Source organism: Carassius auratus, chromosome 25, assembly GCF_003368295.1.
Source record: "Carassius auratus strain Wakin chromosome 25, ASM336829v1, whole genome shotgun sequence".
Classification (NCBI taxonomy): Eukaryota; Metazoa; Chordata; class Actinopteri; order Cypriniformes; family Cyprinidae; genus Carassius; species Carassius auratus.
This window is the reverse complement of record NC_039267.1, coordinates 4932681-4959171: the sequence shown is the minus strand read 5'-3', so window position 1 is coordinate 4959171 and position 26491 is coordinate 4932681. Positions and strand designations below refer to the sequence as shown.

General features: G+C 35.9%; 4 protein-coding genes and 1 long non-coding RNA gene across 12 annotated transcripts; 3 read left to right on the top strand and 2 right to left on the bottom strand.

Moving 5' to 3' along the window:
* Window positions 1–9284: 9284 nt before the first annotated feature.
* On the top strand, window positions 9285–13591 carry LOC113043061 (galanin peptides). 4 transcript variants are annotated; one of them, XM_026202181.1, is made up of 7 exons: window positions 9285–9384; window positions 9458–9538; window positions 10508–10562; window positions 10881–10952; window positions 12227–12313; window positions 12513–12581; window positions 13322–13591. In XM_026202181.1, exons 2-7 carry the CDS (start codon window positions 9458–9460, stop codon window positions 13381–13383), a joined length of 426 nt encoding a protein of 141 aa, XP_026057966.1. In that variant the 5' UTR covers window positions 9285–9384; the 3' UTR covers window positions 13384–13591. The 4 variants fall into 4 exon arrangements, with proteins under 4 accessions (XP_026057966.1, XP_026057965.1, XP_026057968.1 ...); XM_026202180.1 differs by having other exon boundaries at window positions 12510–12581; XM_026202183.1 differs by lacking the exon at window positions 10881–10952.
* A 59-nt stretch (window positions 13592–13650) lies between these two features.
* LOC113043060 (C-factor) lies at window positions 13651–15773 on the bottom strand. The gene is made up of 6 exons (XM_026202178.1): window positions 15533–15773; window positions 15378–15429; window positions 14421–14608; window positions 14163–14318; window positions 13975–14085; window positions 13651–13899 (listed from the first exon to the last, which is right to left on the bottom strand). Exons 1-6 carry the CDS (start codon window positions 15677–15679, stop codon window positions 13786–13788), a joined length of 768 nt encoding a protein of 255 aa, XP_026057963.1. The 5' UTR covers window positions 15680–15773; the 3' UTR covers window positions 13651–13785.
* LOC113043058 (uncharacterized) lies at window positions 15390–21781 on the top strand. 4 transcript variants are annotated; one of them, XM_026202176.1, is made up of 11 exons: window positions 15390–15475; window positions 16611–16965; window positions 17100–17198; window positions 17285–17359; window positions 17821–17998; window positions 18381–18484; window positions 19543–19785; window positions 19958–20060; window positions 20141–20278; window positions 20355–20473; window positions 21033–21484. In XM_026202176.1, the coding sequence occupies exons 2-7, from the start codon at window positions 16630–16632 to the stop codon at window positions 19654–19656; spliced, it is 906 nt and encodes a 301-aa protein (XP_026057961.1). In that variant the 5' UTR covers window positions 15390–15475; window positions 16611–16629; the 3' UTR covers window positions 19657–19785; window positions 19958–20060; window positions 20141–20278; window positions 20355–20473; window positions 21033–21484. The 4 variants fall into 4 exon arrangements, with proteins under 4 accessions (XP_026057961.1, XP_026057960.1, XP_026057962.1 ...); XM_026202175.1 differs by lacking the exon at window positions 15390–15475 and adding an exon at window positions 15601–15688; XM_026202177.1 differs by lacking the exon at window positions 15390–15475 and adding an exon at window positions 15861–16169 and having other exon boundaries at window positions 17830–17998; window positions 21033–21781.
* LOC113043063 (uncharacterized) lies at window positions 18277–25112 on the bottom strand. 2 transcript variants are annotated; one of them, XR_003275661.1, is made up of 3 exons: window positions 25002–25112; window positions 22360–22493; window positions 18277–18515 (listed from the first exon to the last, which is right to left on the bottom strand). It is a non-coding gene; the product is annotated as an uncharacterized LOC113043063 (long non-coding RNA). The 2 variants fall into 2 exon arrangements; XR_003275662.1 differs by lacking the exon at window positions 25002–25112 and adding an exon at window positions 23653–24377.
* LOC113043062 (cytochrome c oxidase subunit 8B, mitochondrial-like) lies at window positions 25025–26255 on the top strand. The gene is made up of 2 exons (XM_026202184.1): window positions 25025–25261; window positions 26016–26255. Exons 1-2 carry the CDS (start codon window positions 25151–25153, stop codon window positions 26121–26123), a joined length of 219 nt encoding a protein of 72 aa, XP_026057969.1. The 5' UTR covers window positions 25025–25150; the 3' UTR covers window positions 26124–26255.
* Window positions 26256–26491: the final 236 nt, after the last annotated feature.

Genomic DNA, 26491 nt, shown 5'->3' with positions numbered 1-26491 from the left:
TATATATACAAATATAGTAATTGTAAATATAAAGATAAAGGGTGAACAAGCCGATGCTGGATATGTTTTAGGGTACAGTAGTTGGCTTAAATAAATAGCACAACTGTCAGCTCTCTTTAAACATAACATAAAAACTTTAAAATTCAGCTGTTTATTTTTCATCTATGCTATAGAACTTGCATTGTCTATTTCCCCACTGCTGTCTGTTCATCTTTATTTGTGCTGTGGATAACAGGTTTGTCTTGGTGTGTTGTTTCATGACTGGAACCCTGGTGGGAAGAAATGTACAGGGAGTGAGCAGAAGATCAGGACAGTGGTGCAGAGTGATGGCCATCAATGAGACAGTACTTGTTTTTGCTCATTTTTAAGATGGCTTTAATATTAATCAAGTTCTCTCTTAGGACAGTGATTCTCAATCCAGCCCTCAAGATGCACGTTTGTTTCATTTATATTCTTGCACACTTAAAATGCTTTCCTGGTTGATGCACTGTACTCTGGGTAGCAAACACAGTACTAAAATATTTTGAAATCTTTTAATAAAAAAATACTTTTGTACATATGTTTGGATTGCCTTTTGCATTGTACTGTTTTTATGAAGTATAATAGTATCACAGTTTTACCAACTATATGTAATATGCCAACTACACACCCACACACACACATACATATATAATAATAATAATAATAATAAGATCTGTAAAAATACAGTATAATACTGTTTTGTAGTTGTATAGTACACTGTTTTTCATACTGTAAAGTTGCATTACAGTACATAGTTGCTAGTGAAGAGCAATTGTCCATTTTAATCTATAAGAAAAAAGTAATTTCCATTAGAGAATGAAAATTAATTGAATATGTTATAGAAATTATTGCTTTTTTCCATTGAGACAAAAAAAAAAAAAACTTTTTGATTTGCATTTATGTGTGTTGGGCATCATCACCAGGCAAATTAAATAAACTACTGAGAGTGCAGGGTTGTTTAATTTCTCAAAGTCCACAGAGCCAAAAGAAACAGCCACTCAATATCTGTGAAAGAAAAAAAAAACATGATTTTATCAGTGAGTGACATAAAAAAAATCAAAGCTGTAAAAAGAAAATGGGACATCTTGAAAGCATCGTAGGAACAATAGTATGATATAAAGCACCATTGCAGCCACACAGAAGTTTCTGAGGTTCGCAGCATTTCCTCAGCGTATGTCACAGGCTAAGATAAACGTGTTCGAGAGTGTGGCAGCTATTATGCCCTATCTTTCCAAATAACCCATAATTGCAGTGTGACACTATAATGTTTGGAAATTGCTAATGTTATGCTCTTTCATTACTAAGGTAGTAAATAACAGATGATTCAAGTGTAATTTGCACATGTCAATGGTTTTTGCTAATATACTTCATGTCTTCTATCAAGGTTCAATGTGGAGATAATTGCCCTCGAGACTACATTTAAACTCAATTCTTCTGACAAAATTAGGCACATTTTTTTTTGAACGAAGAAAAAAGAGTGGGTACAGTAGATGGCTTGAGGTAGTTTTGCAAAATAAATTTTATATATATGTTTTTTGCTAGCTTATTTTTTTTTTATTGTCTCACTGAGCTCATTTTTGTCCTTTAGAAATTCAGCCATGACCTTTACCCTTTGAAATTGAATTTAAAACAGCACAGAAGTTTCAGCCACATTGGTAAGGACTGTTATGTCGATGCTGACAGGAGGCAGACACACTTTAGGTATTTGCTCAGAATTACTGTCTGACAAAATACAATAAAGCTTTCATTAAAGTCCAGAACGAGGTTTAAATACATTGTCCTCAATGACAATGTTTGAAAGTTCATACACGCTGTCCCTCAGCCATATGGTTTATTTCTGACTAAGACCACCAAATTACACTCACAATCTTCTGATCCTAAACATTTTTTTGTACTTTTGTTGTTTTATTTAGTGTGTTTATTTTGCTATTCTACATTTTGCACATTTCTGAATTTTGTATTTTTATAGAAAGCATTACACTTCATAACGTTCAAAACAAACTCCTCATGATTTACCTTTCATACTACTGTAGTCTTGTAAACTGTCAAATTGCATGATAAGCACCAAGTCTGATTTCACGCGTCCTTGCGTTCTGAAATGTGTGTGCAGTTCACTACACGCACGTCACGGAAAACCAACGGTTAGCATTTCAAAAAAATCAGAAATGCTTTTTTATCTTTCACAAAATATATTATATATTTGAACACATATAAGCTATAATAATTATATATAACCTAATAAAATTGTAATATTTAAAATATATTTTCTCACAATTTTGTATTTTTTTATTAAACATAATCTGTTTCAGTTTTCCCAATTAGAAATGCAACTTTGACCATTTAATGCCTGGAAACTGTAGTCGCAAATAATCTGAATGAAGAGAAATCGACTTCCTAATCTTTCCTGTGCCTTTTTATGTGAATCGATTTCATGAATAATATTTACGAACAGGTAAAGGCTGTAAAAGATACATTTTCAGCCTGTCATGTGAAATGTCAACTCTTTTACACATTCTCGACATTCTCCTTGTGCGCAGTCTGAAGGAAACTTGCAGTGTGCATGACATAATTGTCTCCTCAGCTATCCGTAAAGTCACATCTGCCTTTATCTTGAATCACACCAGAAACCACGAGCATCCACTGGGGCGAAATCCAGTTTGCAATACATATTTCAAATCCCTAATCCAACTCCATTATTCAAATAGCTTCCACTCAAGGATTGTCACCATTCTACCATTGAAATGCTAATTCTGTATTATGTAGCTTCCGAAAAGATGCACGGCAGAGTGAAATGGAGCTTTGAGGTAACGTCTCCCACTGTGTTCTTACAGACGTCACCTGTGTTCCTGTGCTGTTTTTCTCCTCTGACAATGGAGAAAGACATTCACCCAGCCCTCCTGATCTTAAGCCTCATCCTGCCTTATAACAGACCTAATCATTTATATTTCGTGATGTGCCCCATTTCCTTTGATGGAAGCGTCGGTGGAGATTGCTCTAAAAGCACTAAAAGTCAGCAGGCTTTAGCTTGTTATTGCTGGAGTGACTCTGTGCTAGAGTGACCTGACATGCTGGAGATTTTTTCTCATCATCATACACATAAAGAAAGTGTACGGCCATGTGTGTCCAAAAATGGCCATCAAAAACTGTCATCAAGCCGATACATGATAGGAAAGTGAAACGGCATGCAAATAAAATATTTAAATAGAGATAGATATTTATAAATTATGAATTTCTGTGCCAAAACATTATGATTTTCAGTTTTTATTGCTTCACAGAGACAGGATTCTGCATCATTTTCAGGGGAATCAACTATACTTTTAAATAGTCAATGTGAAGACTAGATGATCTGAGAGCAACAAAGTCTAAACACTCTATATTAGTTGTTATTTATCCCATATTACATGAAAGTGAGTATTCATTCTGTAAGTTTTCCTGAATGCACCTGTACTGTCCTGTCTAAAAAAAATAAATAAAAAAAATAAAAAAAATCTGGAGAGGCTAAGAAACTTTATTTTACCTGTAATTTCTCACCGCTAACAAAATGATACAGCTCATTATGTTATGTTTCATATAAGAGTTTTATTCTTGACCCTGTGCACAGTAGTATAACCTAATCATATCAACCTAATCAAATTGGAGTCAGACCAATTTGGTACAAATGAATGTCTATATTATTTGTCTGTATGCTCAAGGATAAAAGCAGCATAACTATGAAAATATTTTTTGTTTGTTTGTTTGTTTTTTTTGGTCTAAATAACAATTATTAATGCAATAAATTGCAGTTTTCCATAAAATATTCCGGTGACACAACAGCACATGGTAATGCTCTCACTAAGTACTGGAGTAATACAACTATATTTTATGGATATAGTACTGAATATTTTGGTCAGAAATGACAGTTTAAAGTGAAAAAACCTTAATGCTGGATTTGAAGATCCTTTAGGTTCCATGAATATTAAAATCTATTCATGAAGCCACACATGCTAAGAAGCTTTAGTGTTGTCTTGCACTTGTAATTTCATCCAGTCCTTGTGGCTAAACACAATGAGAGCGACACGCCGGCAGAGCGTATCTTTAGATCCATCGGAAATGTGGCAAACATATATACTCAGCAGAGGTGAGAAACAGACAGCTGCCTGTGTGGAACGGCGGTATCCATCAAAAGTGACAATAATGTTAAATGACGCAAAAGGAGGAAACGCGCAGTTAATGGACTCTAAAATAAACTTATTTTACTAAACAAAAAAGGTTTATGGTACCCACCAGGTTGGTCTCCCTAGAGACACATCTAAACACACATAAAAGGAACAAATATTCGACAAGAACAGTAAATTTGTTTTCGCCTGTTTGAAACGTCTAACAGTGAATAAGACTGATGTTCATTGTATTCTGAAATGAAGCTGGATGTGAATCACTACAGGAAGTCAAAAGTGTGAGTCAGTTGTGGTCTTCAAGACATCATGCATCATCATGAGTCAAATCAGGGCTTTCTTTGATCTCATAATGGACCCTAGCCCCATAAACTCCCATTCATTTTTGCACTCATGGTGATCGCCCCCAGTGGAACTCTGGTGGAACTGCAACCAAAATTCGGTACAGACTTAATAGGAGTGCGAAGGCTCTCCGTAGACTGGCTCTGATTAGCTGCTGTTTGAAAATATCGAGATGAATGACAAAGTGCAGTAAACTGTAAAACTGTTTACTGCACTGTTTACTGTTCATATTTAAGATTATATTAAAATAATATAGTAGACACACCAGTTTGCAGTATCAAGCAGCAAAACGAGCTGTTTTGTAAAACGATGTAAAGCGAATTATACCGGAAGCCAGTCATTTACAATGACACGCTTCCGCTCTCACGGGAAAAATACGATGGATAAACTTACATTTATAATACATTTTTGGGGCTTATTAAAACATTGTTTGATAACAATCAACTTGACAGATCTACTTCCTAAAATGTAAAGGCATTTGTAACAATATTGCAATTCATTATGAGGTTCGGATTGGTCATCCATCATTCAAATCCATGGAAGTAAACTTGTTTTCAGCAGCTAAACCTTGTTCTGAGTGCTTAACTTAGGTCAGGGGTAGGCAAGTTCGGTCCTAGAGAAACGCGGACCTGCAGAGTTCAGCTTCAACCCTAATCAAACACACCTGAACAAGCTCATCAATGTCTTCAGGAATAATAAGTCTATGGGGAGGTGAGGGTTTTTTTAGGGTTGGAGCTGAATTTTGCAGGCGGCTCTCCAGGACCGAACCTGCCTACCCCTGACTTAGCTGTTCAGCATATCAATTTCAGACAGTTTTTCTCCTTTGTTCACCAAGTACTGAGAGTGTTTGTTATGTCTTAAATAAGCTTGTTAGCTTTTTTTAGCCATTAATTACAATATGTTTCTTTGTCCTTATGATGATGGTGCATAGCATGGGGCAACTTTTTGAGCAGTTAAAGAGCCAGTAAGATGAAAATTCTAAGCTTTCTATCACTGTTTATAAGTCCTGTACATTAGGTTTAAATCCATCCAAGGTTAAAAAAACATTGTAATTTTGTCAAAATATCATTTTAAAATTACCTCAATTCTCAGAGATCCCCAAACGGTTCGCGCGAAGCTGTTCAAAAGATTCAGTTTCCTTAAACCCCACCTTTCGGTAGCATACTGTGTTCTGATTGGTCAACTGACATAGGTTTGATTGGTTGTTCCCTACACAACTTCATGGTAAACAATGCGTTAGCATCTTTTTGGGGTGAATTATGTCTTATTCCTCTCACTGCGAAGCAAACAGTAAAATAAAAAACTTGAACAGTCTCGCTGCTTTTTCTTCTGTGTGGGTGTATTCAAGCCGTGCGCTTCAGTTTGAATCTGAATAGCGTGTTCAGTGCGGTGGCGTGGTCACATTAGATATAACGAAGGGAGATGTGAAAAACAGATATTGCGTTGTTTTCATTTGGATTACTTTATCACAGAATATCTGTTTTCGGCAGCACTAGTTTAGTTTTAAAGTAGACATGTCAAGCTTTCTATAGATATCTCTCTCATGTCTCTTCGTTGAGTATTCACGGAGTTACACTTCATTTTAATGACGTGTTTGTACATGACGATCAGCGCAGTCAGGCTGCAGACAGCACACATGATAAGACGCTCGGGAGAAAACAAACACATAACTTCATAATCATACTTTGCGTTGTGATTCGGAGATGCTCGTTGGTCTAAATAAAGTTGGTAATGAACCCTCTTTTATGGCCAAATGCTTTGAAAATCCCGCTGTACTCACCGAGATTAGAAAAGCAGTCATCAGTGAAATGTTGTGAACACAACAAAAGGGATTTGTTGTACTGCTCTGGTATTGTGGTAAAAATGAATTTTAGCCATTGGTTCTTCTGATCTTCATTCTTTGGCAGTGAAAATAAAACAAACTTGCCTTTACAATTAAAAACACACTGTCTCCTCGACATGATGCTCTCACACCAACCAGAGCGTCTGTGTGTGGGGTGGGGCAGGTCAGAGTTCAGTTTCTCCCAAGACGGTAGGCGGAGATTATTATGCAAAGTGCTCCTAGTGACGTACATAGAAATGGGCAAAAGATTTTAAATCTATAACGACTCGTTTCAGTGATTCAGAGTCGACTCCTTACTTTAGAAGCCAATAACTTTTTAAATCGTGTACTTCTTGGTTTAATTACTTTGCACATTGTTTACACTGATGGACAGCTACATCATACACTGTAATACAGGTAATGATTTCCCATCTGTGTGGCTCTTTAGGGTTATTGCACACTCAGCCCGAAATTTGTCAAAAATAATAATAATAATTTTCGTCATCCTTTCCTATCAAAATGCATGCTATGGATGCAGAAAATTAAACCTGGTCCTAATTTTTTTTTAGGATGTAAGAAAGTTTTGGAGGCAGTGTGTAAATGTGATTGACACAATGGGAGGGTTTATTATTATTTTTTACGTGTGAATATTTCGGACTCAAAGCTCTCTAGACGGCTAAATTTGTCCCTTTCACCTGATTGCCGTTGAGAAATCTTCGGATCTGGTATGAGAAATACCGGATACATATGGTATAGTATTGCCACCTTAAAAAAAAATGTCACGCTCAATAGGGCTAAATACCAATAAAAATTGAAAAAGGAAAAAAATGCCTCGCAGGTGTGCAATGAAAAATTGTTCTAATAGTGGGCAAGGGTTGTCCTATTTCTCATTTCCCAAAGACGAAAAAAGGTAATCCATGTGGACTGTGTAATGTGAGCCCGGCTTTAGGTCTTCTTTGTTGCATCTCTTTATGAAGAGCCAAATGTTTTCTATGGGTGAAAGATCTGGACTGCAGGCTGGCCATTTCAGTATCCGGATCCTTCTTCTACGCAGCCATTATGTTGTAATTGATGCTGTGTGTTGTCTGGCATTGTCTTGTCGGAAAATGCAAGGACTTTCCTGAAAGAGACGACGTCTGGATGGGATCCTCTGCCCATCTTGACTTCTGAGAGAGACTGCCACTCTGAGAGGCTCTTTTTATACCCAGTCATGTTGCCAATTGACCTAATAAGCTGCAAATTGGTCCTCCAGCTGTTTCTTATATGTACATTTAACTTTTCCAGCTTCTTATTGCTACCTGTCCCAACTTTTTTGGAATGTGTAGCTCTCATGAAATCCAAAATGAGCCAGGATTTTGCATGACATTTCAAAATGTCTCACTTTCAACATTTGATATGTTTTCTACATTCTATTGTGAATCAAATATAAGTTTATAAGATTCGTAAATGATTCCATTCCTTTTTAACTCACAATTTGCACAGTGTCCCAACTTTTTTGGAACCAGGTTTGTACACCACACAGCTGTATTAACTGAAAGATGATGAATTGTATGCATTCTGTTCCATTTTCATCAAGGTCTTCGTTTTCAACAGCCTCCGTCATCCATCCAATCAGTGAGGGAAATCAACAGAAGACATGTCGTCCAGACAATCAAGATCGCAGCTCTCAAGAAACTGAGAAGCAGAATGAGGAGGCTGAGAGTCCTTTCCATCAGTAGCAACAAAACCTTTTGATAAAAGCCTTAAGAATTCTTCTCATGTCGTTCATTATTTTGGGAATAACTGTTATTTTCATGATTGCCAGTCAGTATGTTTACCTGGAGTGGGATAGAATTGTAAGGCCACTGGGTCTTAACAAATGCATGAATGGCTTTGTAAAACTGCATTTTGTTGGCATGTACAACCCACCCATATGAACATATGAACCCATATTTCCTTCATTACTCAATAAAGCATTTGAAAATGGCCTTGTGTGGTTTGAATACTGTTGATTTCTGTGTATCTCTGTATTTGCATGTGTTAACATGTCAATAAACGCGGATCGATAACAGTTTAAAGGGGTGACTTGAGTAGGAGCAAAGGTCATTGTAATTACCAATACGTAATACAATAATCTCTTGACCACTACATGACTTTTTTTATGGAAAGGTATGGTTATAGTTCATGGAGTAAGCTGCAACACAAAGATGTGTATTTGTAAATATAATAAATATATCCTAAAATAAAACAACAATAAGTATTTTTACCTTAAGGATTAAAGGTGTTATGTGCTTCAAACATATATGAAACAAATGCATTAATACAAAAATATAATTTTTCTCAGAGTAATTTAAAAAAGATTTCTCCTTTTTATTTCTCGCACATTCACAGAAAATAACTTATGGGTTGCAAAATAACCTGACTAAAGATTATGCATTTATTGGTCAACAATGATACATTATTAAATATATAAGTGTTTCAAAATGCCATAGCAGAACCTTTTTGTCGAAAAGGTTCCGTAAAGAACCTTTAACATCTGAAGAACCTCTCTGTTTCACAAAGGGTTCTTTGTTGGATAAAACAAAGATAATAAAGAGATCTGTGACATCGCTGTGAAGAACCTTTAGAGGCACCTTTATTTATTAGGCTATTATTTCTTTAATATTTTAGAAGCATGTGGTACATTTCAACAGTATCTGGAGCAACAACAACAAAAAAAATCTGTTATGGTAAAACATGAGTTTATGCTGAGCTGGGAATGTCAAACTGGAAAATGTCAAATCCATAATATAATTTTCTTACATAGATCAGATAGATTGTTGAACTGGATGGGACTTTAATGACTATATACAATAATCAATAACACGATAATCAACTGGTCTCATGGATAGACCCGATCGTTGGTAAGTTGCTCTGGCGTTATTATTGACGAAGAGCCTGACGATGTCACCTTTTGACGTCAGAGGGATTCCCTTTCAATAAAAGGCGCCGGATCCCAGGAGCATCAGAGGAACAGGAATATTAGCCTACTAGTGCTTTTACTCTCCAAAGACCCAACTGATACTCAGGGTGAGTTCCCGGGCTTCTTCTGATTGTGCCTGTTCTGTATGTTTCAGAGTGCTTCACTGATGCTGTTTTTCAGATGCACAGGTGTGTCGGTGGAGTTTGTGTGTCTCTTATTGTGTGCGCGTTTCTCACGGAAACACTCGGAATGGTGGTCGCGGTAAGAGTTACTTTGATTCAAATTGATGAATTTCATTTGGTTAGCCATTTATGTTTGAAGGATATCAAATTACGGAAAAGTTGAAACAGTGATTTATTAAAGATATAGGAACTGTTCTGCTTCTCTCAACTTCACGGTGGCTTTGGAAAGAAAGAAAACGTTTTCAACGTTGTTGCGTTAGAAAAATAACGCACGTTTACTTTTGTGACAACATGCCCCAATACCTGGAAATGTTGTCGCGCTTTATTGGCTAAGTGGTCTACGAGATACGGCATTTAATAGAATATTAGAGGGTTTTCGGCAAAATGATTAAATAGCATAACTGTAAAAGGTAGTAAAATGTCAATAACAATACTGGAAAAGCCAATTTTATACTGTAATTTAATAAAGTGTATAGAGTTAAAACAAGTAGAACACAATTGACAAATTGCCCTGATAGTAGTTAAACATACACTTGTTTTGGGAACACAATTTAACCATTTAAGGCATAGGATACTGGATATTAGGATTTTTAACCATTAAACAAAACTATTGCTAAAGAAAACTTAAATTATTATTATTATTATATTTTAATTTCAGTCCTGATTATAAGAACCAATACAGTTCAGAACTAAGTTACTGAGAGATGAGGCATGTGACAACTAGCCCTGATCATCACTTAACCAAAAATGTTTGTAATTTTTGCAGAAAAACTCTATAAATGCTACAGTAAAAATGTGTTAATAGTTTAACATTTAGTTTTACAGTAAATCAAGCATTACATCACTTAATGAAATATACAGTAATCAGTTTTAAAATATAAAGGCACCTGTCATCCTATAACACCTGAAACATCATTTTTTTACAGTGAATGTCTGGTAACCAACAGTTTTTAACTGTAAATGTACAACATATATATATATATATATATTTTACCGTATATATTTATTGAACCTTCTACATTTATATACCACATATTCTATAAAACAGGAAAAAGAGAAGAGAGGATGGACCCTCAACAGCGCTGGGTATCTCCTCGGTCCTCGTGAGTTTCCCATTACATCTTTTGTAGACTTTTTTACTATCTTCTCAAATAATACCACACTCTGTCTTTCCCTGTAGCTGTTTATTAAAAAACAGCTGCCTATGATTAATGTAACTGTTTTGACTGATACATTTTTTTCTTCATTTATTTTCCTTTACTTTTGCTTTGAGCGCACAGGGTTGCTTTCTAAACCTTGGACCCTTTAGTTTGCTGTACTGTCTGTACAGGCCTGTTCGCTCTCTTTGATGAAATGTGTTGGGGTGCACTGATGTTGAGCTCACCTGTGTAGGTCAGTTACATAAGCTCCCTGTGTTTCAGGTCGTATTGATCACCTTATACAGATTAAGGATTCTCCCAGTGCAAGGGGGAGAGAAGATCTGCTTGGTCAATGTAAGATAGCACCTGCAGGTTATTGAAGTCAGAGGAGGAATTGCTCTGTGGCGTTTCGCTCTTTTATGCTGTTTTGCATTGTGGTGAAGTTTCCATTCGGCACGAATCAAAGAAAGATCTTTTCACCTGAACTGGAAAGATCAATCATTGTTGTATGAGGGCATCATTTAGGAACATATTCTGTGTGCAAATGCATGAAGTATTCTTCATGAACTTTCTAAATACTGCCATGCATAGTCTTAAGTTCAATTAGTACTAACCCATTCAGCAGCAGGTTTCTTTCTGAATAGGCTATATAAGCCTATTTTTCCTTGCTTTCACTCTTTTTTTTTTTTATCTTTCACTTTACCCTCTGTCTCTGCTAGTCATCTTGCTGTGAGCTTTTGCTGTTGTTTTTGCCGCAAGGTGCAAAAGGACTCTTTGTGAAAAAGGAGTACACTTTAGAATACTCTAAAAATGAAAAAGTGCAGGGTTTCGGACACTTAACTGCATATTTTTCACATTATAGTTCAAATTTATATTAAATGTATTAAGTTGTTTTTTGACCCACTTAAGTAGGATTTAAGTACATCTTTGAAATATGTTTGAAGTGTAGTTTCGAATTTCATAACAATCATCTATGGTTATTAAAATATGCTTAAATGCAGTTTCTATTGAAACGTGTATGTCATGTATTATTTGTAATTATATCTAGTACAGTAGATTTCTAAAAATGAACTTTAAATGAAATTATAATCAAGTATTTTACATGTGCTGCTTGTCAATACATCAAAATAAGTGTACTTCTTTAAAGCACAACAAAAGATTATTAAAACCTGATTTGACATTAAGGTACAACTTATATTACAATGCAGTGCAAGGTTTTTAAAAATACTTAAGTGTGTTAATAAATATAGTCATGAAAGAGGACTTTCTTAAATGTATGTAATATGATCTGCGAATATAAATGTTAAAAATATACTTCTATTTGAAGAACACTAAAAGTACTCTTCTTTTTCACAAGGATGTGAGCATGTGTACTTTGCATTGCAACAAAAAAAAAAGTAATTCCATGACTCAATTCCTGCAGGTTGCTCTACTCAGTCTGTCCCTAAAAACAGAAACCCAACCAAAAAGATATTCCTCGGATAATGACTTGTCACATTAGGAACATATGTGTGCCACAGGCAGGTCTATGAATATCAGCCGGGGCGTCAGGGTCTGACGGCGTGGTGCTCAGCGGGCTGATGTTTAAATGATCAATGTGATTATGTGTGCTTTTGCTTTGTGATCAGATGCCATAGACAGCCACAGGAGTCTTGGCGACAAGCACGGAGTGGCAGGCAAGAGAGAAATGCCCATAGATGAAGATTTCAAGACAGGTAAGAAACATGCACGGCCTGTTTGGATTTTAGTTAAGATCACGATTCTATATGTTTCATTAGACTCTCTAAAGGCCAGGAAGTTGATTACACTTTTCATTTATCGTTAATGCACATTCACAGATGTTGTGGCAAGGCTTTGGAAGTAAATTCATAACTGAGAATGAACCTATAAAATCTTGTTTCTGCTTTTTAGCAGCTCTGAGGATAGCAGATGAGGATATTGTCCACACTATTATAGACTTTCTTTCTTATCTCAAATTAAAAGGTAAGTGCAGTTGTTATTTATTAGATTTTTTTTTTTTTTTTTTTTACAGATTTACAAAACTAAAATAAAGATATCAACTTCAAATTGTTGTGAGTATAGTTAGTATATAAATATGTATGACATTTTAGTAGTACATTTTTTTATACTTTTATTCAGCAAAGGTGCATATTAATCAAAAGAGACATATATATATATATATATATATAATTCCTTTGATTAATTTAATTGCACTTAAAATGTAATTATTTATTTTTTCTTTTTGAAGGAATGTTATACTGAAATATGAAATAAAATAAATTTATTTTTACTTAGTATTTTTTTTTTTTTTTTTCTAATTGTAATCATATTTGGCAATACTAGCTTTTTTTTTTTACTCTATTTTTGTTTTTAGAAAAAAAAAAATCAAATAAAAGGAAAGGCCAAAGAAGTTTTCAGTATTTTTTGTTGTTGAATTTCATCTGCTGTATTACTGTTAACCCTTCGATCCAGTCATCCCTGCTTGTGAAATGTGTTCATTTCAAATTCCAAAGCAGTTAAATTTATAAATCTAGAATTCAACTCTGAATTCTAGTAACTGAAACCATCAAAATATGAATAAACAGACACATAAAAGACTAGTAATGTATAAACTGTAATTCTGAATAACCACCTCTGTAGGTTTTAGGCAAATAAGAGCTTAATTTGACCGCAAGTAATGGAGTTGTTCTAATTTTTCACATTTTTACTTCCTTCCCCTGCAGAAATCGGAGCTCTCGACAGTCTGCCTTCCTCTCTCACGTCAGAGGAAATAAGTCAAGTCTAATTTTGACCGAATCCAGCACGGACACACCGTGACCTCCACAGTGACTGACTGAACTCACTCTGAGGCTGTATTAACATTCAACATCTTCTCCACCGCACTGTTCTCCACACGCTAAACTCTCTATCACCATGCAACTTTAATCTTTCAGAATCACTTGACGCCTGATGTGGAGATGGATTCAAAAATAAAACCTATAAATGGCATTCGACTCACCTTACTGTCTGTCTCATCTTTTATTTTATATTCATAGAAAAAGGCAATAAGACCTAAGGTTTTTTCACTATTTTACTTCTTAGTACATACAGGCGGAAACATGAATTATCTTTACAGCATGCTGTTCCTCTGGTCTTAACTTCCCAGCGGTCATCTGGCACTCAGACAGTGTGACACACGATATGGAGATCACCAGGGTAAGCTTTCCCCAGTGTAGTCCACAAATCCACCGTGATGCTTCTCCGTTAATCCAGAAATGACAGACAACACTGATGATATGCTCTCCTCTTTGCTCAAAGGTGCCTTCGAATGCAAGAAAATGGGTTAACACATCATTTTTTATCAAGACAACTAATAAAAAAATAGATTTAGACTCACCATTGATCCACCCATATCAGTGCGCACCCAACCAGGGTGAAGGGCGACACATAAGATCTTCTCCGCTTCCAGATCGACAGCCAAACATCTTGTAACCATATTCAAGGCGCTCTAGAATGTCAAAAATCTAAGATAAGCATATAGAAGTCCATTATTTATCCCATAAAGCAACCAAACTGGTGTTTTACCTTAGATGCCCTGTAAGCGTAAAACTTGAAGCTCCCAACCTCGCCCCAGTTGAGCTGCACAGATCCCAGGAGCGACGACACATTGATCACCGCGGCTCTCTGGATTCCCATGTCACTGCCTTGAGCTGCCGCCCTTCTCAACAATGGCAGGAAAGCCTAGAAAATATCATGGGGTACTCATAAATTAATATTTAAAATAAAATACCATTAGGAAAGATTAGAGTTGCCTTTGGATGGTTATTAATCTAGTCATATTACCTTGGTCACAAAAAGAGGAGCCACTGTGTTACTCTCATAGGTTTTCATCATGGCATCTCGAGTGACTGTGTCCAGTTCACATGGTATGTTAATCGCAGCATTATTAATTAAGCAGTTCAAACCATCAGTGCCCACAATGGATTCCACTGACTGCGCTGCTGCATCCACGCTGCTGTCGCTGGTCACATCTGAAATTATAAAGACAGACTGATTTTTGAATCCATTTGATCTGGTGGATAAAAAATAAATAAATAAATAAATCTCAATGGTTTATTTATCTAGTTTATTTTGTACAAAATAAAAATCAATGAAATATATTACAGAAGAGCATAGCTAGAAAACTGCTCACTATGCAACTTTTGATAACTTAGGACAAGTGTTATGAACTAAAACGACTGAAAACTATTTTAAGTAATTAAATTAAAGTTTGGAATGAACCAACTATATGGAAAGTAAAATTTTAAATAAAAAAATAAAAAAGGAAAAGTAAATGGCATCATTAAAAAAATTAAATAAAATAATAATAATAATACTATATATATTATGATGTGGATATGAAACACTTGTCACCGTCAATAAGAACAATTCTTTGTCCTTTGTCTCCACCTACTGGACATTTGTAAGAATTGCACTAAAGTAGTAAAAATTATAATGTGAATTATTTATGCATTATTGTGGCGTTTGGGTGTCATTTAAGATACAATAAATTAATTGTTAAATAATAATAAATTTTAACAAATACACAGTTTATGTTTTTATATACTTTTTTATGCATACATCATTGAAACAAATATAGTAACGTTACTGAAATTCTCAAACAGTCAAAGAAAGCAGTCGGTGAACTAAACACTAACATAATTATTTACAAAAATCGTATTTATGATGATGCAGAAGTGGAATACTGCATAATTTAATTCGCTTAATAATTCGTGTTGGTCACGTGACTATGTAACTTACCTAAAGGCAAAACATGAACGTTTGGATGCGATTTAGCGAGTTCTTGCAGTTCCTGACAATGACAGTAAACCATAATCACTCGTTAAGCCACTTGACAGGTATGTTTATTCTACACAGACGCTATGGTGCTCTGTGATGGCCTAACGTTACCTTACCTTTGCAGCGGCTGGATCCCGCGCGGTCGCGATGATCTTTTGGGGTCTGTTCGGTGAATCGAGTAGCTGTCGGACCATTTGCAGTCCGAGACCTCGGTTTGCCCCCGTGATGAGCACCGAGCGACACTTTGAGAAACTGATCTTCATTTTCAAGACGTGAGGAACACTCTCACTCTCAAGCGCACCCTCTTAAAGTATTTCACAACTTAAACAAGTTGAACAGGTCCTGCTGGAGGTGGTGTTAGTCTCAAAAGCCGCCACCCCACTTTTATACAGTCTATGGACCAACCTCCATACATTAGTTAATGCATTAAAAATGAATAGGGAAGATGACGCTGCAGAATTCTCTTACTTTTGTAATGGTTTTGTTGAAATGCGTCATCTTAACAATTTGTTTACAAAGCGGGTTTACAAAATAAAACAAAAATGTGTGAAATACCTTTTACTGTCTATGTGAAATACAGACGCACGCGCCCTCTCACGGTGTTTATGCGCGTGAGCTCAAATCCCTTTCGCGCTTTTCTATAGTAGTTATCTGAAACGTCGAAAAACATATCCAAAACACTTGTACGATTTAAGATAAGTTAATTTTGTTAATTTAAGCAGCCAAAATACCACTTACGCACTTATATATCAGGTAAGTATATCATAAACTCTGCAGAGCTTATATTTTACTAATATTTTGAGGCGGACGAATGATTAGCTAATGTAAATCGCTAGCAAAACCAGTTTACCTCAGAGTTAGTAAACTAAACATCTTATTTAAATATCTGCTTATCTAGTTATATTCATATTATTATATAATTTTTTTTAGCTCAACACAAAATAAATATCTTAAGAATGGAATAGTTTACTGAAGAGTAAGTTATAGTGTTAAGTTACAACTTTCTATTACGTAAGTTAGTCGGGAGGGACCAGTTTTGTTTTTAATAATTGAAATGAAATAGAAATCTTAAAATTAAAGAAGACAAAAGCACAGAATTACTAAAATTTAGATTAAAATTACAACTTTGCTAACAGCATCTGTAGATGAACATTTTGTTTTCTTTTGTGCCTGATTGATTATATGTGATTCCAGTGCCATCTAGAGTTGGAGAATGAATGAGTTGGAGGACCAAGAGTACAGCTACAAAAGAGACTTATCTGAAGGATCTCTTGTTCCTTCACACCACACCCATGACAGTCCTAGAATGGCAAATCTCATTAGTCACGGGATGCATTCAGTACCGGGTTACTCCAGGATGGAGGACGACTACACCACTTACAGGATTCTTCCACAGCTAACATGTGATCCTGTGCCTCCAGTAGCCCACTTTAGTTTAGCGTCCTATCCTGAATACTTACTGGCTCAATCTAGCCATTATCAGCATGTACTAGGCCAACCGTACAGCTCCTGGCCATCCCAGGAGGCTTTTCATTATGGCATGTCATCAGTGAGTGTGAACAAACTGAAAGGATTTTCTGTGTGAAATCTGAAATTATGAGTCGGAACCGAACACATAAAGCACACGTGTCATGTCCTTAACTCGTTTAATAAGTAAACAATGATGAATTCTTTCTCCCATAGGGAGAGATCTGTCGAGCGGTCACCAGTATCAGCTCTGATGGTGCAGATGTTTACAGTCTGGAGGGGTATTCTACAGATCAAGGATTCAGACATCACGATGTAATGTGCAGCCTTAAGAAGTTTGTGTCATGTATGTGAAGCTTGTTTTGAAGGGACTTAATGGATTCTTCATATATAATTTTCAGAGAAATCAGCCTCATGCTCTTCATGTGCCACCTCATGACCAGAAGCACCCAGCTGAGACGTCCAATATTTGTCAGGTATCATGTTTCTCAAATGTCCTATATATATATATATATATACATACATACATACATACACACATACATATATATATACATACACACACACGCACGCACACACACACATATATATTATTGGCACAAACAAACACACACATCATAATTCTCATTACATTATTTTATATCAAAAGATAATAAAATGGTAAAAAAAAATCAGTCATGGTTTAAACATCTAGTAGTATCATAAAATATCTGTCATTTTTATGTCGTTTTCAAAAGAACAAAATATTTAAAAAGAATATTAGCAATTGATTAATGGACGATATAGCCTTGATTTAGCCAAACAATAAAATACCTGTTTTTAAAATCATATTGGCCTTTTCATTTGATGCCACTACTTAGAAACTATTCAGAGTGTCAGGAGCTGATTGTGCCAGATTTTAGAGCAATAAAAATGAAGTGATTTCATCTTCTCTGAGATGTTACAGCCGGTGCAGATTGTGTGTGATGTGACCGGTGGAGGGCAGGTGGTCGTGCTGAACCATTGCAGTCCCGATCAGATTCCTCATTCTCTGATGATGGATCTCAACACAGTGTCTCAGCCAAAGACATCTGAGCAGAGCTGTTCTACTGAGGACCACTCACCCACCGAAAAAGGTTAAAGGATTATACTTGAAAACACTTGGAACGATTACAAAATGTAGACCCTTAAGGTCATTTAATGAATTTTTATTCATGCATTTTTCATAGTTTATTTTTTCCCCCTGAGGTCTGTGTATAATGCTCATTAAGGTTTTTTGGTGCCAAAACCATGATAATTTAGTGTTTCGTGGCCATTTTCCATGCTTTCCATGCTCCTAAGAGTTGAACAGGCCTTTTTTTTGTTGCTGTGCCTTTCAGTCTTCTATAGAGATAATCCTTTTTGCATGTAAAATGAAATGCATTTACTGTTGTTAAAAATAAACTCAAATAACTGAACCTCATATCTACTGTGAGGTTAGTAGATGAATGTACTGTTGAAGTATTTAAATGTCATCAGATGCCAGACATTTGGAGAAGATCACGTCCACTGGACTGCCTCAGACCCACAAGACATCTGCAGGTGTCACATTCAACCTCGCGCCAGGACCTTACGCTTCTCAGGTAGATTTGCTGGGAAGCTGCATCAGTCAGTCTGAAACATGGAGTAAATGGTTAGCCTTTACCAGATAAATGTATATAGGCCTATACTTACATAATCAGTAAATCTCATGGGGAATGTTTGCCATACATATACCACCAAAAAAATACGTAAAAACAAAATTAAGACATTACTTTATGAAAAATGATCCAAAAAAGGTGTTACATATTTGTGAGTTGATAAGCAGTTAATTTGTAGGCAACATTAGAGTCTAACTATTCAGAGGTGAGATGGGATAACAGTCAGGTGTCAGTGACGGTCCTGTTTTATTTAAAGAACAGGGATCTATCAATATGATCTTAACAACACGTTTGAATAATTCAATGTAAAAAACAACATGTTTGTATAGTTATTCAAGATCATTGTAACACTCCACGAGATAACAAAGGAACCCAGAGTAAGTTCTAAGCAGCTAAAAGTCCATTTCACACTGATTAATGTTCATGAGTCCATCATCAGGAGAACACTGAACATCTATGGTGTGCATGGCAGAGTTGCAAGCAGAAAGCCATTGCTCTCCAAAAAAAACATTGTTAACTGTCTGCAGTTTGCTAAAGATCATGTGGACACACCAAAGGGCTATTGAAGAAATGTTTTGTGGACAGATGAGACCAAATTAGAACTTTTTTGTTTAAATGAGAAGTGTTATGTTTGGAGAAAAAAAAAACACTGGATTCCAGCATAAGGACCTTATCCCATCTGTGGTCAATCATCTTATCATCTTATTCCATTAGATGGTAATGGTGATATGATGGTTTGGGCCTGTTTTACTGCATCTGGGTCGGGACGGGTTGCCATCATTTATGAAACAATAAATTCTGAATTATACCAGTGAATTCTAAAGGAACATGTCAGGACATCTGTCTGAGAACTGAATCTCAGGAGAAAGTGTGTCAGGCGGGAAGACAACAACCCCAAGCACACAGTTCATTCAAACACCTCAATCCTGTTGAAATGTTGTGGAAGGACCTGAAGTTCAAATTTATTTTAAATTAATAAATTACATTTGTACCTTTTTTAGCTTCATCAGACGCTTTGCCCTACTCAGATTGTAGAACTGGAAGAGGAAGGACAGAGGAAAGGATGTAGACGGTACGAGTATCATTACATAAAAACCTCATGTCTCTCATGTTGATTCTTGACAACCGACCTGTACTTTTTGTAAAACAGTTAAATTATGGTATGACTATTCTTTGTTTATTAGTGTGAAGTGGGAAAAATCTAAGCGACCCTGCAACTGCACAAAATCTCAGTGTCTGAAACTGTACGTATTTTAATTTTTTTTTTTGTTCAGATGTAACCTCTACTGAGTCATGGTTATATTACCCAACAAATGTATTTGCTTTGGTCATGATGACTGATGCCTCTGTACAAAAATAACTGCTATGTCCCAACCATGAAAAATCAGCTCTTACCAAATGATTTATTTTCTGCAGTTATTGTGAATGTTTTGCGAACGGAGATGTCTGCAACAACTGCAAATGCTTAAACTGCTACAATAATACTGAACATAACTTGGAGAGATCCCAGGCTATAAAGGTCAACCACATGACAGAAACCTCTTCAAATAAATCAACTTAAATGGTCTCTTTGATTAGATGGCACTTCACTTTCTTTAGGCCTGTCTGGACAGGAATCCAGGGGCTTTTCGGCCTAAGATTGGCAGTAGGAAACAGGGGAATGTGAAGGGATGTCACACAAAGGGTTGCAACTGCAAGCGTTCAGGCTGCCTGAAGAACTACTGCGAGTGTTATGAGGTAAGCTGACCTGATAAGTAGTATATTTTCAATAATGTATTTATTTGGAACCAGTTTACACTGCAATTCCACACAGGCCAAAATCATGTGCACGTCCACCTGTAAGTGTGTGGGCTGCCGAAACTATGAGGAAAGTCCTTCAAAGAAGAGCTCTGAGCGGGACAGGCCTGACTCCAGCATCTACTACCCAACCAGGTACATGTAATTCCACTGTAATACTAATCATTTAATTACTATTCATTTAAAAATTAAATTAAAATCAAAACACTAGGAACTGTTGGCTTATCTTGTCAAAAACAGAAATACAGTAATGTATATACAAACACCTCACTTCCGCTATATTGTGTAACAATGTGTTCTTTTAGGAGGCGTTTCCCTCCCACCTCCACTTCCTCTGTGTGACACCGCAAGCACATATGCAATTAGAGTCACTCACAGCAATAAGTGAAACTGTCAGCTATGTCCTATCGATCATATTTAAAGAGTAAAAATGAGGGCCCAAGATTTTCAAGGTTGATCTTTAGTAGATCATGTGAATCAAGAGGCCTTCAGTGTCACTTTCAAGACTGATTGGACATGGATATCTATGAACTGTTAGCCCACATTTATGGCATCACTGTAAACTAGCCCAACGAGATTGAGGTTACAGGCTACTGTTTGTGTCGTGCTTTGTTGGTTGTTTTTCAAGTGATAGTAAATGAGAGCAGTAGGGTTTTGTTATTCCTTTGGTCACTGAGGGTGTCTCTGTTGATAGGAGTCCTCTGGCGTGCATCACGCCCGATGTAGTGGAAGCCACATGCGGCTGTCTCCTCGCCCAGGCTGAAGAGGCAGAGAAGGAAGGGTACACTGCGGCTCACGCTGAGAGAATGATTTTGGAGGAGTTCGGCCAGTGCCTAACGCAGATTGTCCGATCAATATTCAAATCCAACAGCGTGCAATTCAATGAGTAGCGGGGGAACAAATGCTCAGTGTTATGATTGATCCAGATGTGATTTGGTTACCGACAAGTGTTGTTTTTCTTTACTTCAGCATTAAGAGATGCTTTGAAAAATTCACATCGTCACCACTTTAATAGCACATTTTATTTATAGTTATTTATATAAATATATATATTTTTACTATTTATTCATTTATTTAAGAATATTTTTTTATTTATTTTTTTCATTCCCACCACTTCACATCTGCAGGATTTTAATGGAAAATTTTATTTATATTTAAATATATTATCTATATGTTATTTAAATTATTCCAACCACGTTTTTTTTGCAGTATGTTAATATTATTGTGTATTATATAATATTTAAGCAATTTGAACAGGAGCAATGTTTACATTTTTCTTTTCACATTACCTGTTGCTTGTTCTGGAATATTTAATCCTGTTTGGAAACTTGATATCGGTTCTTGCATTACAAATTTAGCGTTCTCATTTTGCCATTTTTGGCTGTTTTTCTGTAATAGAGCTTTATGCATCAGTAACTGTTTTTCTGTCAGTATTTATTTATTTAAATATAAATGGCATGTTACTTAAAAATTATTAAAATATTTATTATTACTTGTATATATTTCCATTCTTTCCCACCACTTTACATCTGAGTGATTTTAATTAACATTTATATATATATATATATATATTTTTTTTTAATATAAATATTTTATATAATTTATATTACCATTGTTTATATTTACTGTTGGAAAACTTGATCTCGGTTGTTGTGTCAGGGAATTTCGATCAGGTTCTCAGTGCAAGCATTTCAATCCATTAGAAATTTAGTTTGTTAAAATTTTCATTTTGCCATTTGTCGATGTTTTTTTCTGTATTGGACTTAAGTGACTTTTTTTCCTGTTCCAGTCTTATATATATGACTAACTATATACAATTGACTGACATTTTGTTTGAAATCATTCCATTTCTTAAGGCTTTTATCTTAACACTTACCAAAGCTCCAAATTTGACCACATTCTACATCACCTTTTATGCAAGCAACTCAGTTTGGATTCAAGGTTGAGACACTTTTAGGAGAAACATGATTTTTTCCTCTTTTGTAGAATTTTAGAGACACAGCTGTAGGGTAAAACCTCACCGTATTGATTTTCATTATGGAAGATGCTCTTGACGTCAGGCGTTTGTGCAGGTTAATGTCGAGAGCGTTCCCATGATAGGACAAGGTTCAAGCAAGTGATGTCTCTCGCAGGGGGTTGTATTGAACCTTGGGTCCTGTTGTTAAAGAAGGACATAAATAGAGGAGTAAAGAACCGGACCACTCAGATTTGTTTAGCTCTTCTGATCAAAACCATTCTTTATCCGACAAAAATGGTAAATATGCATATACCTATTTTTATGTGCATACATTAGAATAGAATAACACATCATTCTTCATCTATTTTCTTTTCATAGATATCAAGAATGTGGATTTTATGGACATGCACAGTCATATTTTTACTGGTCAGAGACTGTCATTGCATTCAAAAGGTACGATGTTTTTGAGTGTGAAATACCTTTTTATTATGATTATGTATGCTGTTTCTTTGACTTATTTACTGTTTATGTCTTTTAATAGACCACGTTATCGAAGAACTGGGGACCACAGTCAATGCTTTACTTAAAGGGAAAACGTGAGTGTTGTCTGGCCCCCCTAATATTCTTGAAGTAATCAAATCGATTGCCTGTTATTGCTGATCCTGAGTGTCTGTTTAAGCTGCAATCTTTCGTTTAAGTGTCCAGATTTTGATTGCTTGCTATATTTGTATTGACTCTCCCTTTCCCCCGCAGATGGAAGACGGTTTGTTCCTGACATTGATGATATTATTTCAAGTTCAGGGTTGAAAAGCTGGTACGCTGTTCTCAAAGGTGTGGATCAATAATAATTATTAAATTTCTTAATATGTAAAATGGGTGCAGATGCTGTAGATAAATGAAGTAATTTTGACTGCTGTGTTTTCTCGAAGGGTTTCAGAAACTGAAGTCGCTGAACGCAAGAAAACAATCAGGATTGTTCACAATGCAGAACTTTGTTATCCGTTAATCTTTTTGTCTGCTGGGTCTGTACAGTGTGCCATATTTTATAATGTTTAAGATTCAAAATAAATCTATTTATGCCAAATACATGGGAAATTGATTGATTTTTTGACTGTTTAGATGGGGCTTTATATATTTTTGGATTGATGGTATATGTTCTGACAGTGGTGTTGGTTATGTTTTTATAAATAAAAGTTATAAATCAAACTTTGGTTGATGTGTTAAGATAACATTCACACTGAAGCTGACTCACATGCCTAGTTGTATGTGGTTATTTTATGCATGCACATTTGTTTCAGTGGCTATTCAATTTTAGTTGCATTTTTCTTAATAAACTGAGGTCATTGTATGTACATACAGACATTATTCCATGCAACCCAGCTGAGGTGCTTCAGATGACCTTAAATACCTCCGATTCACAGCCAAACTGCAACAGCTGCAAAAGGAGAAATCAGATCATGTGAGCAAGACGTGTCGCCTGCTCAGAGAGCAATGGCTCCTTTCACTGCCCTCAAATACACTTCAGTGTATTCAGTGGAAACACAATGGGAGATATTATCTCTCAATGTGAGTTCTGGTTAACAGTGTAGATTCATTTCTAAACTGCAAAGTTCATCTTTCTCTGTCGCCATGCCTTAAGCCACTTTCACTCTCTCAGGTTCACATAACTTTGCAGCAAGCAATTGTGAATAGGTCTGTGTTGTTTTTTAAGTATTTGTATGAATGGACTTTGGTATAGCTCAGCCACTTTTAACGTTTTAACTGTTACTTGATTGTTTAAAGTGGCGGGAAAATTAACTTAAGGGATGCAAATAAAAGGTTATGATTACAAACGAATGCATCACAAAATTCATTAAATCTATTACTAATATTTGCTCATGCTTGTACTGTTTTCCCACTGAATATGATGTCAACTCCTAGATGATAAAATACTGACTTTCAGTTACTAATAAATTAAAATTCACACCTGCACTAGTCTCATATATAGTGAGTAAAATATTTATCCAATATGTGTTTATTTTATAAGTATCTTGCTAAATTGATTGACATTTAATTAATACATTTAACTGATACAGTAAAATAGTAATTCTGTGAAATATAGCAATTTCATATAATTTATTCCCGTGATGAGAAATCAGAATTTTCAGCATCCACGATCCTTCAGAAACCATTTTTTTGGCGACCTGCTCAATAAACTTTATTTCTAAAAAGAAAAAAAAAAAAGAAAAAAAAAATTTATATGATTGCTTGTTATATATCAATAGCTCCATCTTCTGGTACATCACTGGTGAGGCAGAAGGAACTCCAAATGGTTAACAATATTAATATTATTATTAATAGGATACTTATTTTAAGTCTGCGTATAGGCTATATTTTGAAATGCAGGTTTGAAATTCAGCCACTTAATGAAAATCGATACGTTTACCAACTAAACAAGGTTACAGTAGGCTATACATAATACAAATCAACACTCAAATGTAATAAAATAACGGATAAAAAGTTGGTAAAAAATGAATAAGTCCTTGCAGAGAGGTCCATTAATTTGAAGACTTCTTGCTGGTTGCAGGTACAAAAAAATAAAATAACGCTCTCGGTTTTGGTGGGTCTTCGCGCAAACAGAATCGTAGAACCAATTAAACAGATCGAGTTTATCACACGAGCAGCGGATTGGCAAACACACACATATCTTTTTTCTTTTTTCCTTACCGTGACCTTAAAAAGGACTTGGCAGGTGTACAAGAAACCGCAGCTCTGCCTCTGACTTTCCTTGTAGGGCGCATTTCCAGAGCACTCGAGCCGCGCGCGAAAGGACCATTTATTTCAGCGTTTAGATATATCCAACCATTAACAGAACGATGTCATGCTTAAATCGCTCGCTTAATCTGCTGAAGGCTGTGATGAGACATCAAATCATACCTAAAGCTAATATTTCAGCCAAACCAGCCAAACATGTGCTCTCCGCTGGGGTGAGTACGAGTTGACTTCACTTGCTGCGCACTTGGATCAGACTCAGCGCGCGCAAGAGTGAAATACAACGTATTTACATTTAATGCCTGAATGGGCGAAGCTAAAAAAAAAAGTTTTAAGTATGACATGAATACCTGTAGGCTATATAAATAAAATCTGACCCAGTATAATGTAAAATGAGACTGGACAAATTCCGATAACGCCATTGATCGTATAAGTGCGCTCACGTAGAGTGGAAATGGCGCTCGAGTCTGTTTTCTGTCGTATCAACATTTTCTTAGCCATACAATAAAGAAATTAATACTAGTCTTTAATTTATGTTTTAAATGCTTTGTGCCCTTGTACGTTCCTGGAAAACGGCCAATTTGCTGACCTTCTCGGAAAAATAAAGTCGTCCTGTTGGGAAATCCAGCGCTTCATGCGATGGTCTTGCAGCTTGTTTGCTGGTCTGTGCTGTTCTAGACCAGCTAAAAACCAGCTAATATGTCCCAAAACATCAGATATGCTTTCTTTTCCGTCAAAAACTGCTTGGACCAGCGATAAACACGATACTATGTCCCTAAGCACAAATACCTCAAGTTGTGAACAAGTACATTTTGCCCAAATAAAAAATCGCATTACAGTCTCCAAGGGAAAAGGAGCCAAAAATATAACCAGCTTGAGGGTGATGCATGGGAAAATAGCTTGGTTTTATAACTTAAAAAAAACAGATGAGCATTTGATCTGATGAGCATCTCTGTGTTCTCATTGCAGGAGCAGGTCTTTGTAATGGTGACCATGTTCGTGACCATCCTGGGCCCCTCTGGATGGGTCCTGGCAAATTTGGAGGAGTACAAGAAACGTCCTGGCGGAGCTGCATAAGAACCACTTGTCTTTAAGCATTCCTCCTTACTAAGACCATTTTTTTTCCATGTTAAGAATGTGTTAATAAATGAATGTACACCACAAACTGGTGGCTCTGGTCTGAATTGAATAAAATGGTTTCTATTCCAAGTTGCGTTCTACGTACAAAATGTGCTTTAAAGTTGCAGGTACACGACCACAAGTCAACATAACTGAAACTAAAAAGATAAAAACTTTTCAATATCATAAATGACCATTTCAAAGTAGTTGACACTGTGAATTTCACAAGACATATCTTTATCGTAGTGAGATTAACCATTTCAAGCCCAGTTAACCAGTTATATCCATACTAAATGTTATAGAATCCTCCGGTAAAACATCTATTC